General features: G+C 48.1%; 1 protein-coding gene across 5 annotated transcripts in view; it reads right to left on the bottom strand.

Moving 5' to 3' along the window:
- Positions 1-19,984, bottom strand: part of LOC147014074 (serine/threonine-protein kinase WNK2-like) — a 152,415-nt gene that overhangs the window by 35,020 nt on the left and 97,411 nt on the right. For all 5 annotated transcript variants that reach the window (XM_085851698.1, XM_085851697.1, XM_085851696.1 and 2 more), the window contains 2 exons: positions 19,326-19,661; positions 448-681 (listed from right to left, as the gene is read on the bottom strand). In XM_085851698.1, the coding sequence (XP_085707824.1) occupies positions 448-681; positions 19,326-19,661 (570 nt within the window). The remainder of the gene's footprint in view (positions 1-447; positions 682-19,325; positions 19,662-19,984) is intronic.

The raw sequence follows: 19,984 nt of genomic DNA on the forward strand, positions 1-19,984 counted from the left end.
CGACTACCCAACAGACAGACAAACATATCGACGGAAATACTGATAATAAGGGTAGAAAAAAAATCAAATTACCCAATTCGTGATGACAATGAAAAAAAATGAAATGATGAAAAAAAATTCGTGATGAAAAAAAATCAATTCGTGAGATAGACTACCCAATAAAAATTGAGTACTCCTTCAGCGCCCGGTGATGACGTTATGCATTGCCTAGATATGTAATTGGGAAGCAGCGGTGTATAAAAAGCCAAATTTACAGAGCAAATGTCGGTTTGCTTCCTGTACTCAACCTGTTCATTGCGTTTCATGCTGCAGCAATCGGTAAATAAAAAAAACTGTTGAACAGCAAAATGCATTATAATAGGATGAACTGATCATCATCATCATATCCATTTACAGGTAGAAGGAGTTTAACCCCCAACCAATGATTTTATCAACTAAAAAGCTTACTTCTTCTTGAGTTTGTAGGGCACAAGGAGAGGTACTCTGGATTAGATCTGTGTGGACCACAAATGGAGGGAGTGACCCCGAGGTCTGCGTGGAAATGTCAGACTTGGATAGGCTCACACTGATGGCAGTCAAGCAAGAGCAATTTGCGTTGGCAATGTCTGCCACATGAAAGGCACTTGGTGCTTGGGGTGAATGTAGGTAAACAGATGGAATCCCATTCTGTGTGCCATCCTGCTGTGGAAAACCAAAAATGGGTGGTAGGAGAGCAGCATTCAGATTACGATCCATACAATGGCTCTGAATCCTGCAATGATCATGCTATACTCGACAAGCAACTCATTCATTTGTTATTCTCATAATAAACCAAGTTACAATTGAGAGGAGGAGGAGATTGGGACCATACTCTTTGCAGAGCATTGGTGCTGCTTAAGCAGTCTCCTTGGCTATTGGGCACAATCCTGGATGGGTGGCCACTCCGACAGTATACCAGCATGCTGGCACTCATTTTGCTGACCTCGGAAGGATGACAGGCTGAGTTAACCCCACCTGGTATTAATTCAACAGCTGAGCGGGATTTGAACTCAGGATCCTAGGATCCAAAGCCCACCACCCTAACCATTAAGCCAACACCAGGCATAAGTTACAATTGCTGGGAAATAAAAGGCAACTTAATGTTGCAAGAATTTCATTATCTCAAAGCATCTGCTCCCTCAGGGAGTGGCCAGGCCAGGGGTTATGTTATTATCCTTATTCAAACCTGCAATTCAAAATATCTCTCCAAAATACCTCTCATTGCACAATTCTAAATATCTCACTGCACTGTAAAACGTGGGGACAGGAATGTACTGCAAAAGGGTGGAGACTTGTAATACCCTCTCCCACCTGGAGCGGCACTACAAGATACACATTTACATAGAGAATTTGTGTCGTCCTCCCCACAAGACCACAGGCAAAGATAAAAAAAAAATCCCTCTGCACTAATTCTGGTCATGCTGATCTTATGTAGCAAGTCTGGATGTAATTATCGGCCGAGAAATGGAGCAGAAGTAGCACGACAATCACACACACACACACACACACACACACACACACACACACACACACACACACACACACACACACACACACACACACACACACACACACACACACACACACACACACACACACACCAGAGATGCCAACTTTTGGAAATCAGAATTAGGGAGGATTTGCAACCGACACCAAATAATGTGCGCGAAGCGCACATCTCGAGCGCGGAGCGCTCGACCCTTGCGGCGGGGTCCAGGGCCCGCCTTAGGGCCCTGGAAGCTCTGGTGTTCTAGACGCTCTCTAGTGCCCTCTGAGCCCTATTTTGGAGCATTTAACATGTTAAGAATTCCCACTTTTTGAACAAAAAAAGGGGAAAATTGTGCACTTTTTAATGTTACATGTATGTTAATATTAGTAAGTTAGGGGACAAAAAAAGATTAACAAAAAGCACAAAAGAAGCAATATTTTTCTTACCTTACTGGCTGGTACTACTGCTGCTTGCTTTTTCCATGGCAGCTTTGCTGAGTGACAGCTGTGTGGCTCTTTTAGCCCTTCTGATTATGTCTTTGCTGTATTCTCTCTGGTAGCAAGGGGTGCTATGAGCTAGTTTTTCAATTAAGAGAGCTTCCAGGGTTTTGACACTCAAATTGGGACGAAATTCAGTATGATTCTTCCGTACAAGACTGAGTGCCCGCTCACATGATGCGTTCGAATGAGGAATGACCAAGATTCCCTTCATCACTTTGCTCAAATTAGGATACTTCTTGGCACCAGTGCAGGGATCTGTGAGCTGTGAAATCCGATGCCACTGCTCATCCAATCTCACTGTCTCAGTAGCAATTGTAGCTATGGAGGCGTCTGCCTGGTAGTGAGCGAATTCACTCTCAAGACTGTCTATGTCACTATCACCGCCACTGAACAGACAGGGGAATTTCTTGATGAAAAACTCCACACAGTCAAACCCCACTTCTTGGTGTAGCTTAACATCCAGCACCTGAGCATGCTTGGCTAATTCATCATCTAGCGGCCAGGTTTTGAAGATGTAATTGCAGGCTTTCACATAATATGAGCGAACTGCACTGAAGAAACCTTGGATGTCTGACTCACTCAGAGTGAAGGTGGATTTCTTGAGACTCCTTTGTTCCCTTATATACAGTTTGGCATCGTTCCCAATCATGAGGTCCTCATCATTCTTCTGATGATTTCTGTCAGAGAAGGGTACATTTACCAGAGCAACCGATGACACCGATGGTTTCAAAAACCGTACGAAGATATCTTTCAGAAGACCATTCAATTCTCCGTGCAGGAGATGAATACAGGGTTCGTCTCTTTGGAGCAGAAGATTCCCCTTCTCAAAAAGCTTGTTAGCATATCGAAGGAAGAAACAATAGAGTTTTGTTTGTGGAGACAAGAACATCCTGTTGACACGTTTTTCTCTAGATTCCTGCACAGTGTTTGAGGAAGATGCGCTTTTAGTTGTAGAACTCGTAGTACACTTAGCCGCAGGGCGATCACACTTGCGTTTACTGCCAGCAGAAGAGGTCAGACTCGTAGTACCAGATCCAATTTTACGTTTGAGGAGAGAGCTTGAGGTAGGTGCAGCCAAGGAAGAAGACCTCTGATTCGAAGGTTTGGCTGAGCTTCTATCAAGTGATTTGGCAAAAGCAGAACTTAACTTGGGTCCTTCTTTGCCTGTAGATGGGACTATCACAGTCTTTCTCGACTCTGAAGGGATCTGCTTTGTAGATGAACGTGATGAAGGGCCGGTGATGCTACCTGCTCTCAGCATTGGTTTTGGTGCTGTCCCTGCTGTCTTCTTCACAGCAGATACTGCAGTGGTAGTGGTGAATGCTGCTCCACTAGTGCTTGATCCTGCAGTGCCAGTACTGGCAGTAGATACAGTGCCGTCCTTCTTGCTCGTTGTTAGAGTCTTGGCTACAGTTGGTTGCATTTTTCTTCGTACTTCTTCTTGAAGAAGAGGCGAAGTGGCTCCCACTGTTCAATCAGCCTGTCTAGGCACTGACCAAGGGACAGCCACCTTGTTGCGACATGCTTCAGAATCTTGTGTGTCGGGGCATCACAGAGTTCTTGCAGTGCTTTCACTCCTTTGACGCGTTTACTACTTTTGTCCAAGTAGTAGTAAATATCGATGAGAAAGTCATCTAATTCAATGGGTAAGGCCTGAGCCGCCTTCTTGGCCGTATTGTGCATCATATGGCAAGGGCATCCCATGATGTAGCACTCTGGATTTTGTTTGTGGATATAAGCAGCGACTCCTTTGTGCTTGCCCACCATGACAGAGGCATTATCAGCACAAAAGGAAACACAATTTCCCCACGGAATTTTCCTGTCACTGAACTCATGATCAAGCAGTTTGAAAATGTTTTCTCCAGTGGAATCTTGTTTGCACGCAGGCAAACTTAGCAAACCTTGCTTCACAATCCCAGCACTGTTGTCATAGTACGAAATCAGGACAGGATATAGCTGGGCCTCACCACTGTCATTGCTACCATCTGTAGCTAGGCTAAATGGAGCTAGTCTAGCAATATCGGCAATAGATGAAGCAGTAACATTTGACAACTCACCAATTATTGCTGAAGTTTTTGTTCTTGCACATCCATACTTTGAAGCAACTTTTGAATCTGGAAACATCTTTTGAAATAGAGGTCCAGCATGATCTGAGACTGATATGGGCAAGTTATGTTCCACAATAAATCCACTAAAGAGAAGTTCCGCTCGGGTAACATCCTCTTCCTCGCTTGTCCCTTGTTTGGTGAAATAATTCAGAAGTGTACCGGTACTCGTGCTCGAAGATCTCTCCTTTGCAATGTCTGTGTGCCGTTTGCTTCCAACGTGCTTCCGAATATCATCGCGACCTCCGTGCTCAACTGAAATATCAACGCTGCATACTGTACAATACGCATGATGAATTACTCTTTCAGACTTTCGAATACACGGGTATTGGAGACTGTATTCGGTCTTGTACTTCTGAGACCATTTCTTGGTCTTCGTAAGCTTCTTTTCTGCCATTTCGTAATCAACATCGAGGGCTTGAAGCATCGGTAACTTCGAAGTCGATGTTCCACAGCTGCAGCGCGACTCGTAGAACTCTAGCGGCTGTTAAACACCGCACGGTGGTCGCGACCGCCGGGCTGGTACGGGGCCCAGCTGCATGCAGTGAGCATATCGCATGCATATACACTGTGCATACATACCGCATGCACTAAATCTCAGTGCATGATCGCATAAGCGAGATCCAGACCCAATGTTTCGCTCCTCCTCATTTGAATTTGCAATTTTTTACGTACAATTTGGTAGCAGCGAACGTTATGGAGTTACCACATGCTATACGTAGCAGACGATGCTTTTCATTCAATTCTCATACTAGTACATTCTGATTAGTGAACAGTGCAAAAATATCAAAATTTCGGGAGGATAAGGATAGTGATCGTAAGGGCGGGAGTTTGGGTGAATTTTCGGAAGCCTCCCGATGAAATCGGGAGGGTTGGCATCTGTGACACACACGCACACACACGCACACACACACACACACACACACACACGCACGCACGCACGCACGCACGCACACACACACACACACACACACACACACACACACACACACACACACACACACACACACACACACACACACACACACACACACACACACACACACACACACACACTAGTAAGGATTCCTTGGTGAATGAAATACTCCCATCTTTGTTTCAAGTAAATCTGTCTCTGTGTTAAGGGCCTATGTAATGCATTGGGTGTGGGAGGGGGGTGCGTGGTGGGGGGGGGGGTGCATGTCCAAGCATTATGGAGTGCAACAGGAGGAAGAGGGGTGTTTCCAGTGCCGTTACGTAACGCTAAATCACTCAATGACAACTTTGTTCCAGGTATTCTTTGTTTAAAGATGCAAGTATTTTATGATGCACATATTCAATACATTAATGATAAAAGCAAATCACTTTGTTTAAACCTCATCTTCCTGTGGTACTTACTGGTGACTGAAGAAAAAGTGATGTCACTTCCTGGAGAAGTCATTAAATTTTGTTTATTCATATCCTTTAAATTATACGATTTTACTGAAACATGTTTTTACATTGCCAAAATCTGTACCGGTACAATATAAAATGTTATAAAATAATAATAAAATGTGAATGGCAAAAGTACAAAATTAATATTGTTGGTGGAGTTTTGACAATGAGTCCATCATTGCTTTTTCCACAGACACTTAAACTCATTTGGAAATGAAAGCAATGGAACATATTTAGAAACGATTATGTCAGTCCGAGCGATTAGTCCGATTATGTCATTACAGGGATTCCAACTTCTGCCTGGTCTTATTGATGGGTACGCTGTACCACCTTTACTTTTGAAATATATTTTGTAGTAACTGAAAATAATAATGTGATAAATAGCATCTAGGGATTAAGGTATGAAATAGGTGGAGGGGGTGTCTTCATCGAGTGTTATGTAATATGTTAGGGGTTGTCTGTTGAAGCATTATTGAGCTTTACAGTGTGGTGGGGAGGGGAAGAGAGATTTGGCCAAAAAATTCCTCATGTAATTTTTGAATGGCCCCTGAGGGAGAAACAATTATCTAACGAGGCTGGCAGGATATCCTAAAAGTACGCACACTCGCCTCTAGGCTGTTTAATCTGGGTTTGAATCTCGACTCAGCTATAAACTGTCATCACGAAGTTTCACAAGCAGGGCGATTCATCAATGTGTGTGCATCCCTCAGGTGTACGTTAAACGGGAATCCTGTCTGCAGTTTTTGTTGTTTGACGTCAAAGATCTCATGGTGGTGTCCTTTGCGAAAAGTAGGCAAGCTATTGTTTGCAAAATTCCTGCTCTACAAATTACAAATTCCTACTCTAACCTACATGGGGGCACTGCATCAACGATACAGCTGTGCCCCCAAACAATGATGTTACCCGCAGCCATGTGCTGCGTACCTCTAACGACATGATTGTTTGTGGGTAGTCATTTCATCATTTGATCACATCATTTGATGATCACAACGCTTTGGATTATCAATAAATAATTGGTCAACAAGCTTACCGAGTGTCACTAATAGTCATAATTTCTTTCCTTGAAGGTCCCATGTAATTCAAAAGTTTCTGCTTATTAAGTTGTCGAAGACAACTTCTGTCACTTTGTACAGTAAAGAGTGTGTGTGTGTGTGTGTGTGTGTGTGTGTGTGTGTGTGTGTGTGTGTGTGTGTGTGTGTGTGTGTGTGTGTGTGTGTGTGTGTGTGTGTGTGTGTGTGTGTGTGTGTGTGTGTGTGTGTGTGCATCGATTTTCTCAGCGGTCCTTGTGTATATGTCCACGAAACATTTTGACATGAAAGATAATCACCCAAGGACTGAACCTATAAATTTGGGTGAACCTGGATGAAATGATGACGTCACGAAAAATTCACAAAGTTTCAAAAAATCCCAATCATTTACATGGGACGAAATTTCAAAAAATCATTTCTCCGCAATTTCTTGTTCAATTGCTTTGATATTTAATGTGCTTATGTAGGGTCATAATATTGTTACGGATTCGTGCCCGCCGGCGTGCTGACGGTCACGTAACTCGAATCGCGGGACGTCGCCCACCGGACGGACAATCCAGTCGTGACCCTCTCGGACTAACGCCGGGAACCAGTCACGGGTGGACCTTTCGGTCTCACCGCGATCGAGCCAATCAGCCCCCGCGTGGGATAGGGTTGCTCGCCAAATTCGACCTACCTAAGTACCCACACGGAGGGTAGACCGGGCGATCGCACCTCGCCGCAGGTCGACTTCGGACACGGGCCACTTAAGCGACCCGTTCCGTACTATCGGGATAACCGAGCAGTGTTATCGTCGGCCTCGACGGTTCGATTAATTATCGGGCGTATTCAGCCCACTACCAACCCTTTACGTGAAGCAAGATGAGGATTCAATGAAAGAAATGACGAAGCGAAGCGGGAAACAGTTCAACACAAAGCACATTTATTCGCGATGAACGGAAAGCACACATATTCAATTCCACCAAAAGCACATAGAAAAGGAAAAAGAAACACAATGCAAATGCGACAATACAGATCTAATACCGATTACGCGAGCACACGGCAACACTTATACAATTTTACTTCACAGACGGCGCCGACAACACATATCCAAAACCAAGAAAAAGAAAAGAGAACCCTCAAGGATGAGGCGGGCCTGAGGCCGAGACCGGGTCGGGCCTACCCGTCTGGTGATGAGACGCGGAGCGGCGATGGTGCCTCAACTCTGCGGGTCTCGTGGACAGTGTCTGGTAGGGGGTGGGAAAAGGGGCCCCCTTGGTCGCACTATCTCAGCGCGGGGGGAAACAGGAGGGGGTTGCTGATGCTCGGGGTATAGAGGATTTCTACTCTGCCTCGAGTCCCGCGACGAGCGTCTCCACCTCGGCCAGGTCGCGCCGTCGGCCTCCCTGGTGTGCAGCTCCCTGCACGACGCGAGCACCCCCTCGTCTGCCCTCGCCGCCTCTCCACAGCTCCGTCCCCTTTGCTCCGACTCCAACGCACACGACGACGACCAACTCCTTCTTGCTTCTTCGTCCCAACTCCACCGACTGCGAAGTCTTAACTCTCTATTCTGCTTGTTCCCAACTCCACCGACTGCGAAGTCTTAACTCTCCTCTACTGACGAACGCGGTCGCTTATATACGCCCCGTGGCTTCGCTCTCTCATCTTTGACCCCCTGCCTTCGACCTTTCACCTCGCTCCCCATTGGCCCGAGAAAAAGTGGGCGTGAATGCTTTTTGATCCATAAATTTGCATATAGCGATCGCCCTCCAACGCCCTGGAGGCGGGGCCAAATCGCCCCTCGCCCACCGATTGGACGGAACAAAAGTGGGCGTGTGTCGTTTTTGATCCGTTTTTGAAGTGGAAAATCCGTGGTTTTGTACACACTGTTCGGCGCGCGCCCTGCACGAGTCTAACACCGGTACCCACAAGCGGCGCAAGAACGGTGGCGATGCGACGGTAGCGAGGTGTGACGTGAAACGGCGCCGCGGTGGGTGGTTGATGTTGTGGTTGGTGGTGGTAATGGCGGTTGGTCCAAAATAAAGATAGCAAAAGAAAAACGGCTATCCTGAAGAGTCGCAGCACGCATAAATGACATGTATTCCCACTAGACAACGGGTTTGGGCCTAACTACACATATACTTACGGAGATATCTCACCTAAGGGACCTGAATGGTGGTTTGCGAATTTGGTAACCACAACACTACCCCCTCCCCTTTTTACAGACTCGTCCCGAGTCGTCAAATTTTCGTGTGCCATCATGTGTAGTTTTCCCCTAGTACATTTTACCTACGGATCCCTGAGTGCGACATTCATGGTATTCGTGTCCCCAAAATAAATAACCTGAGGGCTGCGTAACTACCTAAACAAACTCACTCACACGGACGACTTAAATAAAATTGCCGGCGCTAGGACAGACATGCCGGGGGCGCACTCATATTTACAGTACATCTTAACCTTAACTTACAAATTTTACACTAAACCATGGCCCAGGATTATTGAACTCTGCAAAAAGAAAGCAGTTAGCAGGGAGCCAGGCTGCCCGCATGCAGTCTCTGGCTCAAACAATGCAGGTGACAGGGAACTTGGCTGGCTGCTCACACGCAGTCCAAGGCCTTCCCTTTTGAACTGAACGCAGTGAACCACAACGGTGCATGGGCTGCACAAACGTAGTCTCCGTGCCAGCTCAAGTGGCACACACAATGAACACTACAAATGGATGGGTGAATGGATGGACGCAAACACGGTGCACGGGCCGCCACTGCAGGCCCGTGTTGTAGCTGCCAACAGGGCAGTTCTCGCAGCTTGCAAACTGTTGCCTTGCGGATCCTGGCGCACATGGAAATGAACAGGGGGGCAAAGCAAAAATTGAACGGGGGCTGGTGAACGTGGGCAGTGGGCATGGCATGGCAAAGGTAGCAGGCAAACACAGCCCGCAGAAGAAGGCCCCTGCAGGCAAACACAGCCCGCAGATGAACTGGCCGGCACAGGCCTTGAAGTACCACAGCTGCAGATGAAGTGGCCGGCACAGGCCTTGAAGCAAACACGGCCAGCCGATGGCACAGGCCTTGCAGCAAAACAACAGCTGCCGATGAAGTTGGCCGGCCTCCGCCTTGAAGCAAAACACGGCCAGCCGATGAAGTTGGCCAGCTCTTGCCGTTCAGTGGAGGTTGGTGGAGGGAGTGCGGTGGTGCTGGCCACTTGGAGGGCGGGCTCGGACCTACCTACCTGTCTCCCTCCCAACCTATCGCCTTTGCCTGTCACTGTACATACCCACTCCCTTAATTTGTCAAACCCCAATTTAGCCCCAACTTATTTTTTTGTTGTTTTTATTTTTACTTCCCCACTATAAATCGTCCCCTAACCCCCTTTATCGTCCTTGTTCGGCTAACCTATTCTGTCACCTAGCCTACTCCCAACCCCTACGTTCCCTTCCCGGAGGGGAACAAGGGAGAGCTAGCGCCCTATGTCGAGGCCCAACGAAGCCTCAGAATGGCCTCCCCAGAGTTCGGCGATCTTAACACCAAGTGGGTCCAGCGGCCCACAACGACAGCGAGGGGATGGATGGTGCGGAGGGGTACATCTCCTAATCTACCCTAACCATTTAACTGTTAAACTACCCCGGGGCTTTCAACAAGCGCCTCTCGCTTAAACTATTGGTTCTAACAACCCAGATTCCCGTCGCCTGTGTTGGTGTCCTCACAATTTCGGGCCTCGCCCCCCAATTTTCTCTCCGTGCCCTCACACGGTCTCCTGGCTGGGACACGTGGCTCCCTTTGGCAGGCACGACCCTCTGCCGAATCTCCCGCTATGGCACCCCCGGGCACTACACTGCCTCCGAGCCTACCAGCTCCCTAACACCGGGGAGTGCCCCCCATGGCACCTCCCCTGAAACGCACACGTGGCAGGCTGGCTTCCCGGGCCCCTTTCCGAGGGTCACCCGTGCCCACAACACTGCCCACGCGGCTAATGGCGCCCCGGGCCCCTGCACCAAGCAGGCGCACCCGTGCCCACTACGCTATCCCGGCCCCCCATGGGCCCTTGGCCTACCACGGCCGACGAGCCTGGTGCCCGGGGTACCCACTCAGCGATACTCACCTTTCGCAGCCACGCTCCCAAGCCCGTCAACAGGGCTCCTGCACCCCTCCAAATGGGTCTCGAGCCTACTTTCCCACCAACAACAAAACGACCTCCATTTTTCAATTTGACTAACCCAGCTAACTCACTCTACACTGACCCCGGGGTCCCTTGGGCGGGAGTCACTCCTCCCCCCAATCACTCATCGCACCATGCATTCCCCATTCACTCCACACACACAGACCCGCTGGCCTCACTCACTCACCATGTACTCACCTCACAACTCTCCAACTCTTCAACACACACACCGCTGAACTCTGCCATCCTTCTAACTACATCCCCTAACTAACTCGTGCTCCCACGTCGTCCCTTAAACTACAGCACGTTCCTTTTAACACTACGTAGCTAAACTACGTCCCCGCTACACATTCACTGTCTGTCACTGTCTCCTAACTCAAAATAAATCATTTTATTTCCCAACCTAAATCTCGCTAAATCCCTCTAACTAATCCATTCCACGGACTCCATGAGGACTTACCCCTGCCCCATGAAGTCGGTCTAACTAAGCTAACCCTTCCCCCAACTAGTTTCCATCCTGTGCCCAGGTTCAAGGGGGTCTTCCACCCCTTGCCCAGGAATCCTGTGTACCCGAAAGTGAGGCTTGTTTTTTGTTTTTTTTCCATGCGCAGCACCTGCGCGGCAACTCAGAGCTCGCGCACTTTGCACCTGCCCGTGACGTCATGCAGCTGCACGTGTACCTCGTCCCTCCTTGGACGGTACCATCCGGCCGGGATACCCCTCCTGCCGGATTCCAACCACACGTGCAGCCATGACGTCACCGTGCGCATAAAAAAAAAACACAAGCCCCACGTCTCGAGGGGTTCCCCACGCGAACACATGTGCTTTGCCCGTTGGAGCTTAACACACACGATCGCGTGGAGAACCCGTCCGGTCCAAATCCGTAGTCCTGCCTAAACTTTGTCCGTCCGCGGGATCGGCAAATCCACCGCTGGCGTTTCCGGACCGGGACTTCACTCTCGCAAGCGAGCACGTGGCGGTCTCGTGCGTTGCACAGCACGAACCTCGTGCTCACTGCTGGGTGAACCCGGCACGGTCCCCGAAACAACTACAGCCGCTACCCGGCTTTCTTTCTTCTGTCGCCGTCGTCGTCGCCATTCAACCCACGCACACCTGCGTGTAACGACGCACACACTCCACTCCATTATATTCACACCGGGAGACGCGGCTGCGTGCTCCCGCATGCCGACCGACATCTCCCTTACATACCGCTCTCTCACACACACGGTCTCCCTTGCATAACCCATACCACTCACACGTGGTGCTCCATTCACTCGTGCCTCACTCACACGCGGGGGAACTCAACCGCGGTTCCTCATCCACACACCGTGCCTCACTCATACACGCGGGGGAACTCAACCGCGGTGCCTCATCCACACACGCGGGGGCACTCAACCGCGGTGTCTCATCCATACTCCGTGCCTCACTCACACACGGTGCCTCACCCACACACGCGGGGGCACTCACCCGCGGTGCCTCACTCATACAGGCCGTTTCACTCACACCCACGGCCTCTTCCACACACGGTGCCTCATCCACACACGGCGTGCTGGGAAGCACGTACTCTGGCACCATCGCCACCACACCACTCACACACGGGGTCGCTTCCACACACGGGGACGCACTCACACCTTGCACCACACACACAGGGACAACCACACTGGGGATTCGTGTCCCCACAAGGGTCTCCGGGGCCTCTATACCCCCCAAGCTTTCCGTGCACCCGTTCACAGCACCCGTCCCCTCAACCTCGCAAAGCACGACCGAACTCACCTGGTCGTGACTCGCCTCAAGGGGGCAGACTCCCTCCCCTCGTTCCTGGAGGAGGCCATCCAGGTGCTCGCACTGGGTCCCCACACGCTCCGCGAGCTCAACCTCACTATCCTCCACTACCTCCGTGTGTGTGTGCGCGTCACTTACCCCGTCTTCATCGTGTTGTCTCTCTATTTTTTCTGTCTCCCGTGTCTCTATACATTTATAAGTTTCTGTCGTCGTCACCTCGTGTCTCGTCTCACACGTTTTGGTCTTCCCATTTAATTTTTCCCTTTTGGTCACCGTCGATTCCTCTGTCACGACCCTCGCCCAACACGCCCCCCGAATTATTTTTTTACCCGCCTCCACCGCGGGCCTGTCAGCCGTTGCACCCCCTTCCAGCTCGTTTGCTTCCACACGTGGAGTCGCCATTCCTATCTCGCTGGTCACGGCCTTCATGCCCGCCTGCAGGCATCGGCCCATGTTCTGCGTCTCACCCCGTAGCTCTTTCATTTCTTCCTTCATGTTTGCTTCCATTCCGTTTATTTGCTGTGTATTCGCATCCATCCTCGTTTTTACTTCATTTGTATTTGTATCCATCTTTTCGTTCATGCCTTTCATTTCGTTTTTCATATCCGCATTCATCTTTTGTGCATTCGCATCCATCTTCGCTGTCATTTCCGCATTCATTTTTGCCAGCATGGTGATTAGCTGGGCCATGTCGGGTACGCTTGGGTGAGCCGTTTCGGCAGGGGTTGGGGAAGGGTTTTGGTGGAGAGGGGGAGGGGAGGTGTCATACACCGCGGCCGCTGCCGCACCTATTTCGGGCTCTGGGTTCAGTTGGACGAGTTCATGTTCCTGCACGGGCATTCCATCCTGGGCCATGGATCCTACACTACTACACATATACATTTCTAATACCCCCGGCTCCCGCTCGCCTTGAGACGCCATCTTGCTTCTCGTGAAGGGTTAATTTAGCTCGCTCGTAATTTGGAGGGAATCGGGGGTCGCTTCTCTCACCCCTGGACCGATTCCCGTGAATTTAGCCGGTTTAGGAGAGCCCGTTTTCCTGTTCTCCGATACCAGTGCCGCGAGGAGGGCGATGAATTTGTATCGCACGACCTGACACCAGTGTTACGGATTCGCGCCCGCCGGCGTGCTGACGGCCACGTAACTCGAATCGCGGCACGTCGCCCACCGGACGGACAATCCAGTCGTGACACTCTCGGACTAACGCCGGGAACCAGTCACGGGTGGACCTTTCGGTCTCACCGCGATCGAGCCAATCAGCCCCCGCGTGGGATAGGGTTGCTCGCCAAATTCGACCTACCTAAGTACCCACACGGAGGGTAGACCGGGCGATCGCACCTCGCCGCAGGTCGACTTCGGACACGGGCCACTTAAGCGACCCGTTCCGTACTATCGGGATAACCGAGCGGTGTTATCGTCGGCCTCGACGGTTCGATTAATTATCGGGCGTATTCAGCCCACTACCAACCCTTTACGTGAAGCAAGATGAGGATTCAATGAAAGAAATGACGAAGCGAAGCGGGAAACAGTTCAACACAAAGCACATTTATTCGCGATGAACGGAAAGCACACATATTCAATTCCACCAAAAGCACATAGAAAAGGAAAAAGAAACACAATGCAAATGCGACAATGCAGATCTAATACCGATTACGCGAGCACACGGCAACACTTATACAATTTTACTTCACAGACGGCGCCGACAACACATATCTAAAACCAAGAAAAAGAAAAGAGAACCCTCAAGGATGAGGTGGGCCTGAGGCCGAGACCGGGTCGGGCCTACCCGTCTGGTGAGACGCGGAGCGGCGATGGTGCCTCAACTCCGCGGGCCTCGCGGACAGTGTCTGGTAGGGGGTGGGAAAAGGGGCCCCCTTGGTCGCACTATCTCAGCGCGGGGGGAAACAGGAGGGGGTTGCTGATGCTCGGGGTATAGAGGATTTCTACTCTGCCTCGAGTCCCGCGACGAGCGTCTCCACCTCGGCCAGGTCGCGCCGTCGGCCTCCCTGGTGTGCAGCTCCCTGCACGACGCGAGCACCCCCTCGTCTGCCCTCGCCGCCTCTCCACAGCTCCGTCCCCTTTGCTCCGACTCCAACGCACACGACGACGACCAACTCCTTCTTGCTTCTTCTTCCCAACTCCACCGACTGCGAAGTCTTAACTCTCTATTCTGCTTGTTCCCAACTCCACCGACTGCGAAGTCTTCACTCTCCTCTACTGACGAACGCGGTCGCTTATATAAGCCCCGTGGCTTCGCTCTCTCATCTTTGACCCCCTGCCTTCGACCTTTCATCTCGCTCCCCATTGGCCCGAGAAAAAGTGGGCGTGAATGCTTTTTGATCCATAAATTTGCATATAGCGATCGCCCTCCAACGCCCTGGAGGCGGGGCCAAATCGCCCCTCGCCCACCGATTGGACGGAACAAAAGTGGGCGTGTGTCGTTTTTGATCCGTTTTTGAAGTGGAAAATCCGTGGTTTTGTACACGCTGTTCGGCGCGCGCCCTGCACGAGTCTAACACCGGTACCCACAAGCGGCGCAAGAACGGTGGCGATGCGACGGTTGCGAGGTGTGACGTGAAGCGGCGCCGCGGTGGGTGGTTGATGTTGTGGTTGGTGGTGGTAACAATGGCGGTTGGTCCAAAATAAAGATAGTAAAAGAAAAACGGCTATCCTGAAGAGTCGCAGCACGCATAAATGACATGTCTTCCCACTAGACAACGGGTTTGGGCCTAACTACACATATACTTACGGAGATATCTCACCTAAGGGACCTGAATGGTGGTTTGCGAATTTGGTAACCACAACAATATCTTTCACCCTGCCATGTTTCAACCGGATCGGATCCAGATTGTGACGTCACAAAATGTTTGAAATTTGCATTGAAAAGCCCATTTACATGACAAAAAAATTCTTAAAATTCGAAAGTTTTATATTTTTCGCTCAAACTTTTCGGGAATGTAAAACATACGATTGGCCATTAGCTGACGTAATTGGATCAACTTCCGGTTTGTATTCTGGATCCCATCAGCAAAAATGTGTCATAATTTGCCCATTTTTGAAAGCGCGTATCTCCATCAATTTTTGTGATATGTGGCTCAAACTCTGTGAGAATGTAGTTCAGATATTACTCCTTTATGAGATATCTAGGCCTTCGTTGTGACTGTTCCGGTTCAATAGTTCGCCTGACACCGAAAATTCGTCTATCGCGCTCAGGCGCCAATGGCACTATTTTGCAAACGTGATGTATTATTTTGCAGTGCAGGCCAGTTTTATTAACAATGAAAGGCCCTCCACATCGTACCAATCCATTATGACATTACCATCACGCAGGTGTGTCAATTTTCCGTTTTCAGTAAGAATTTTGCTTGTTTTTATGCGGAGGAGGTGGAGGTGATGATGGAGTTTTTGACTGAAACCATTGACATCACATTCCACATTCGAATGTTGTTCATGATGGCAACTGACTGAACTGTAAATGCTGTTTCTTGTGCTGTATCCGTGTGACTGCAATGAAGTTATAATAAATTTTCCAACAACTTCGACAACTTCCTCACTCCATGAGTGATTCATTTATATATTAACTTGACCTTCCTAGTGAAGAAATCACCCATGTTTCTTTTTTAACATCAACAATGGGATAATTAGACCAATATTTTGAACATTTGTAGTGCTTTTCACAACTTGCTATGCCCCGCCCCTCAAAAAAGTTGAGTTCAGCGAACCGCAGGTCACGTGACCGTTGATGTCATCTCCAGAACGACTCGCTCAGATTCGATTGATGAGACATCGCGCGCCGTATAAAGTACGTACAAATGCATTGTGCACATGTGTTTGCTATTTCCCTGATCGTCTTAATTCCTGTGATTGTTTCACGAAGGTTTTTAAGAGTTTTAGCCTTACTTTCGAAAATGCCTGCAAGATGCATCATAGTAGGATGCAGCAATACAACCAAAGATGGTGTAAGCCTTCATGTATTCCCGAAAGATGAGAATCTTCGGAGAATATGGAACATCTAAAGTGAAGCTGACGAGGGGAAACTGGAAAGGCCCCAGCAACACGAGCGTCATTTGCAGCGCCGACTTCGAAGACAGTGACTTTGATGACTGGCTCTATTCACTGTTCAGTTTGAGGAAGTTGAGGAGGCTGAAACCTGATGCAGTACCCATCATCAAAAGCAATGTTGTCCGATAAATCTGACGTGCTGTAGCTTTCTTTTATTATTCTCTTTTCTTGATTGTTTTCTACTGGCGCTACATGACGACAGTAGGAATAAAATAAATAAAAATGCAACAGAACGTCAGATTTATCGGACTACTCTCGACAATTGTGTTGCAAGGTGAGTTCTGCACACAAGTTTTCATCATATCCGGACAGCGAGATTGCTTCGTTTTATGCGTGGAGAGATACGGCCGATGAGATGGGCTGGCCTTGCTTGTCTGTTTGTGAGACATCCTTCTCACAAAGACAGACATGCTATGTATCGATGGTGTGAAAACATGTATTCCTCTGTTCACTTTCGGTGGTGGAGGTAATTAATCAGTTTTTGAAATTTGAGATCAGTTTCTTACTGGCATGTGTGGCATGTCCACAAGAGCTCCACATGGTTGTTGTTGTTGTTCTTGTTGGGGGTCGATCTTTGAAATGTGCACTCATTGGTCAGACAGCGACTGGACTCCACCCACATTTGTTGCTTGAGCCCACCCATCATGGCAACCAAACAAAATAATATGGCTGCCATCGAGCTTCTCGAGATGGCGGTCATATTAGAAATGGGTTTGAATGACTCAACACCTCTCTTGGGCCCACGACCATCAGGCCTGTAGGCCTCTGCTGATTATATATGCCTGGGTTTGTTGCGTCAGATGTATATTGGCTTTGTTTGAGTCGAGTGTTACTCAAGATGAGGGACCCCGTAAAATCTAATCATAAATTATTAGTAAGGTTTAACCAAGCCCGTCAACACACACGGTACATGCCTCCCTAAAATCAAAGCCACCCAATGCTCGCCTGTTTATACATTTATCGTTTTTAAAAGACTAGTCTAATAATATTTTTTAGAAAGCATTGCAGTGAAGTCTGATCCAAATAATTTTAAAGCAATATATGTATTTGTATATTGTAATCAGTAAAAGATAGTGTGGTAGATAAAAACATTAGAAAGGAAATAACTTGCACCAAAAACTTTAACATTTTCACGCTGATGCTCATGCCGAGGGTATCGCTATAGCTCTCTGTTCTTCAAACAGGCGAGCTAAAATGGTGTTATATAATTTTTGAACGGCCCCATATTGGGGTTAAACAATCTGTGACCGTGTGACGAATCAGCTCGTTCTGACCTAACCTTGGTGGAGGCAGACATGGATGAGAGGTGTTGAGTTGATCTATAAATAGTGCTTTAAATGCGTATTTCCCAATCGGCCTGTTATCAGATTTTGTCACAGGTTGTTACCACAGTACAGTTATTCTTATTCCTTTAAGCGTGAATCACAAATTGTAACAAGAAAAAGAGTAATCAGAGATTGCAGACTCTCGCCAGGACTTGTTTTGCATGGTGTTTGCGTAATTTTGTGTGGCGTATTTTGTGTGGCGTTTGTGTACTGGTGTGTTATGTCATTAATAAGAGACATAATTAGAACTACCACTTTATAACTGCTGGCAGTGATGACCGGGTACCAAGACGTCCTGCTTTGATGCAACCCCGCTTTGATCGGACACCTGACACTGACCCGTTACGTTTTTTAAAATTATTATTCAATTGAATTTAGAATGGGATTAAAATAAATTCAATTCAAATCAAATGGAAGACCAAATAGGTACAGTAGTGCATTGGAGTCATCAGGAGGAACCTGAACAGGTAAAAAGCAAAGATGAAGTAATCAGAAGGAACCTGGATAGGATTCACATTTCAGCTGCTACTCCTCCACCCTCAAACCCATCCAGGCACAACCAAGTGAGACTTATTAAAATAAACAAATAAATGAATTTAAAAAAAAAGAATCAAGATCAAACAATTAAATAATTCTGGCCACCAGACCATGCATCCAATGAAGTTGAAATTTAAAACATGAATTCCCCATCACTACTAGATCATAATTGTGACGTTTCACATCAATTGATTAAGCTGTTACAGAGAAAACATTATTATATATTTTTCTTCAATCCAATATGGCTGCCAAACCGTGACCTATGATGTCGTATGTGTGAACCTTTTGTTCCTCATGGATAGGCGGTCATAGGTGTAAAGTTTCACCTCGATCTGTTCAGCCACTTCAGAGAAGAAGATTTTTGAAGGTTAAAAAAAACAAAACAAAATGGCTGCTAAATCACGTGACCGATGTCATCAAAATTTTTTCTGTGGACCATTTATCCCTAGACGACCCTCAAAATTTTTCATACTGATCCGATGTCGCATTCTACATATGAAATTATGACATCATAATGAAGGCACCGATGACGTCATTAAAAAAAAAATCGCACTTATTCCTCATAGTGCTTGCTATGTGCGAAGTTTCAATTTTTTCCTTGGTGTGGTTTCAGATACAGAGGTCCAAAGTTTTTCCGTTTTTCCAACATGGCTACCACACCACGTGACCCATGACATCATAACTATCAATACAACATTCTACATGAGCAGTCGCTCCTATGGCGAAAATCCAACAACAAGCGGTTGCAGAGAAAAACACGAAAGATCTGTGTTAAACAGACCCAAATGGACAGAGACAGACAAACGGACCCAAATGAAATACCCCCTCCTTCGGCGAGGGTAACAAAGCTGTGGTTTGTCATTAAATAATCGGTTGCAGATATATGAGCAGCAAATAATCAAGAAATAAAACGAAGATGTGAATACCTTTACCTCAGTCACTTGCAGTGGTTGAGACCAAGGGTGCTCCAGAGGCTGCAGATAATCTTGATGATAATGTTGCCCAACTGTAGGTGCCATACCTAAGCTTTCTCCTGCCTGTTCTGCCATCCTCAAGGCACCCATGTTTTGTGGCTGGGCTTCAACTCTCACGCATTCGTCGGTTGTCGTCTGAACAAGAGGGCTCCCGTAAGGTGGAACCGGAAAGACAAAACTTTGCACTTCTGGAATCCCATTTAAAAAGGTTGGATTAGGTTGCGGTGCCGAAGAGCCATATTGTGTTTCTGTACAGCTGGCAGGAGCATTGACCTCACCATGGGATGGCACAAGCTGTGGGAACAGCAACATGGCATGGCACAAGCTGTGGGAACCTTTTAAAGCAGCTCAGTTAAATAATTCAAGGCAATCACTTCTAACCAAATCCACACATTATTAAGATTGACACACGAGACACCCGCCTTCCAGCTACCAACCTGCAGTATACGCATCCACACACACACACACACACACACACACACACACACACACACACACACACACACACACACACACACACACACACACACGAACACACACACACACACGCAAACACACACACACACACACACACACGAACACACACACACACACGAACACACACACACACACACGAA

The sequence above is a fragment of the Eptatretus burgeri genome, chromosome 13 (genome assembly GCF_056783735.1).
Source record: "Eptatretus burgeri isolate ZD-2024b chromosome 13, Ebu_testis_v1, whole genome shotgun sequence".
Classification (NCBI taxonomy): Eukaryota; Metazoa; Chordata; class Myxini; order Myxiniformes; family Myxinidae; genus Eptatretus; species Eptatretus burgeri.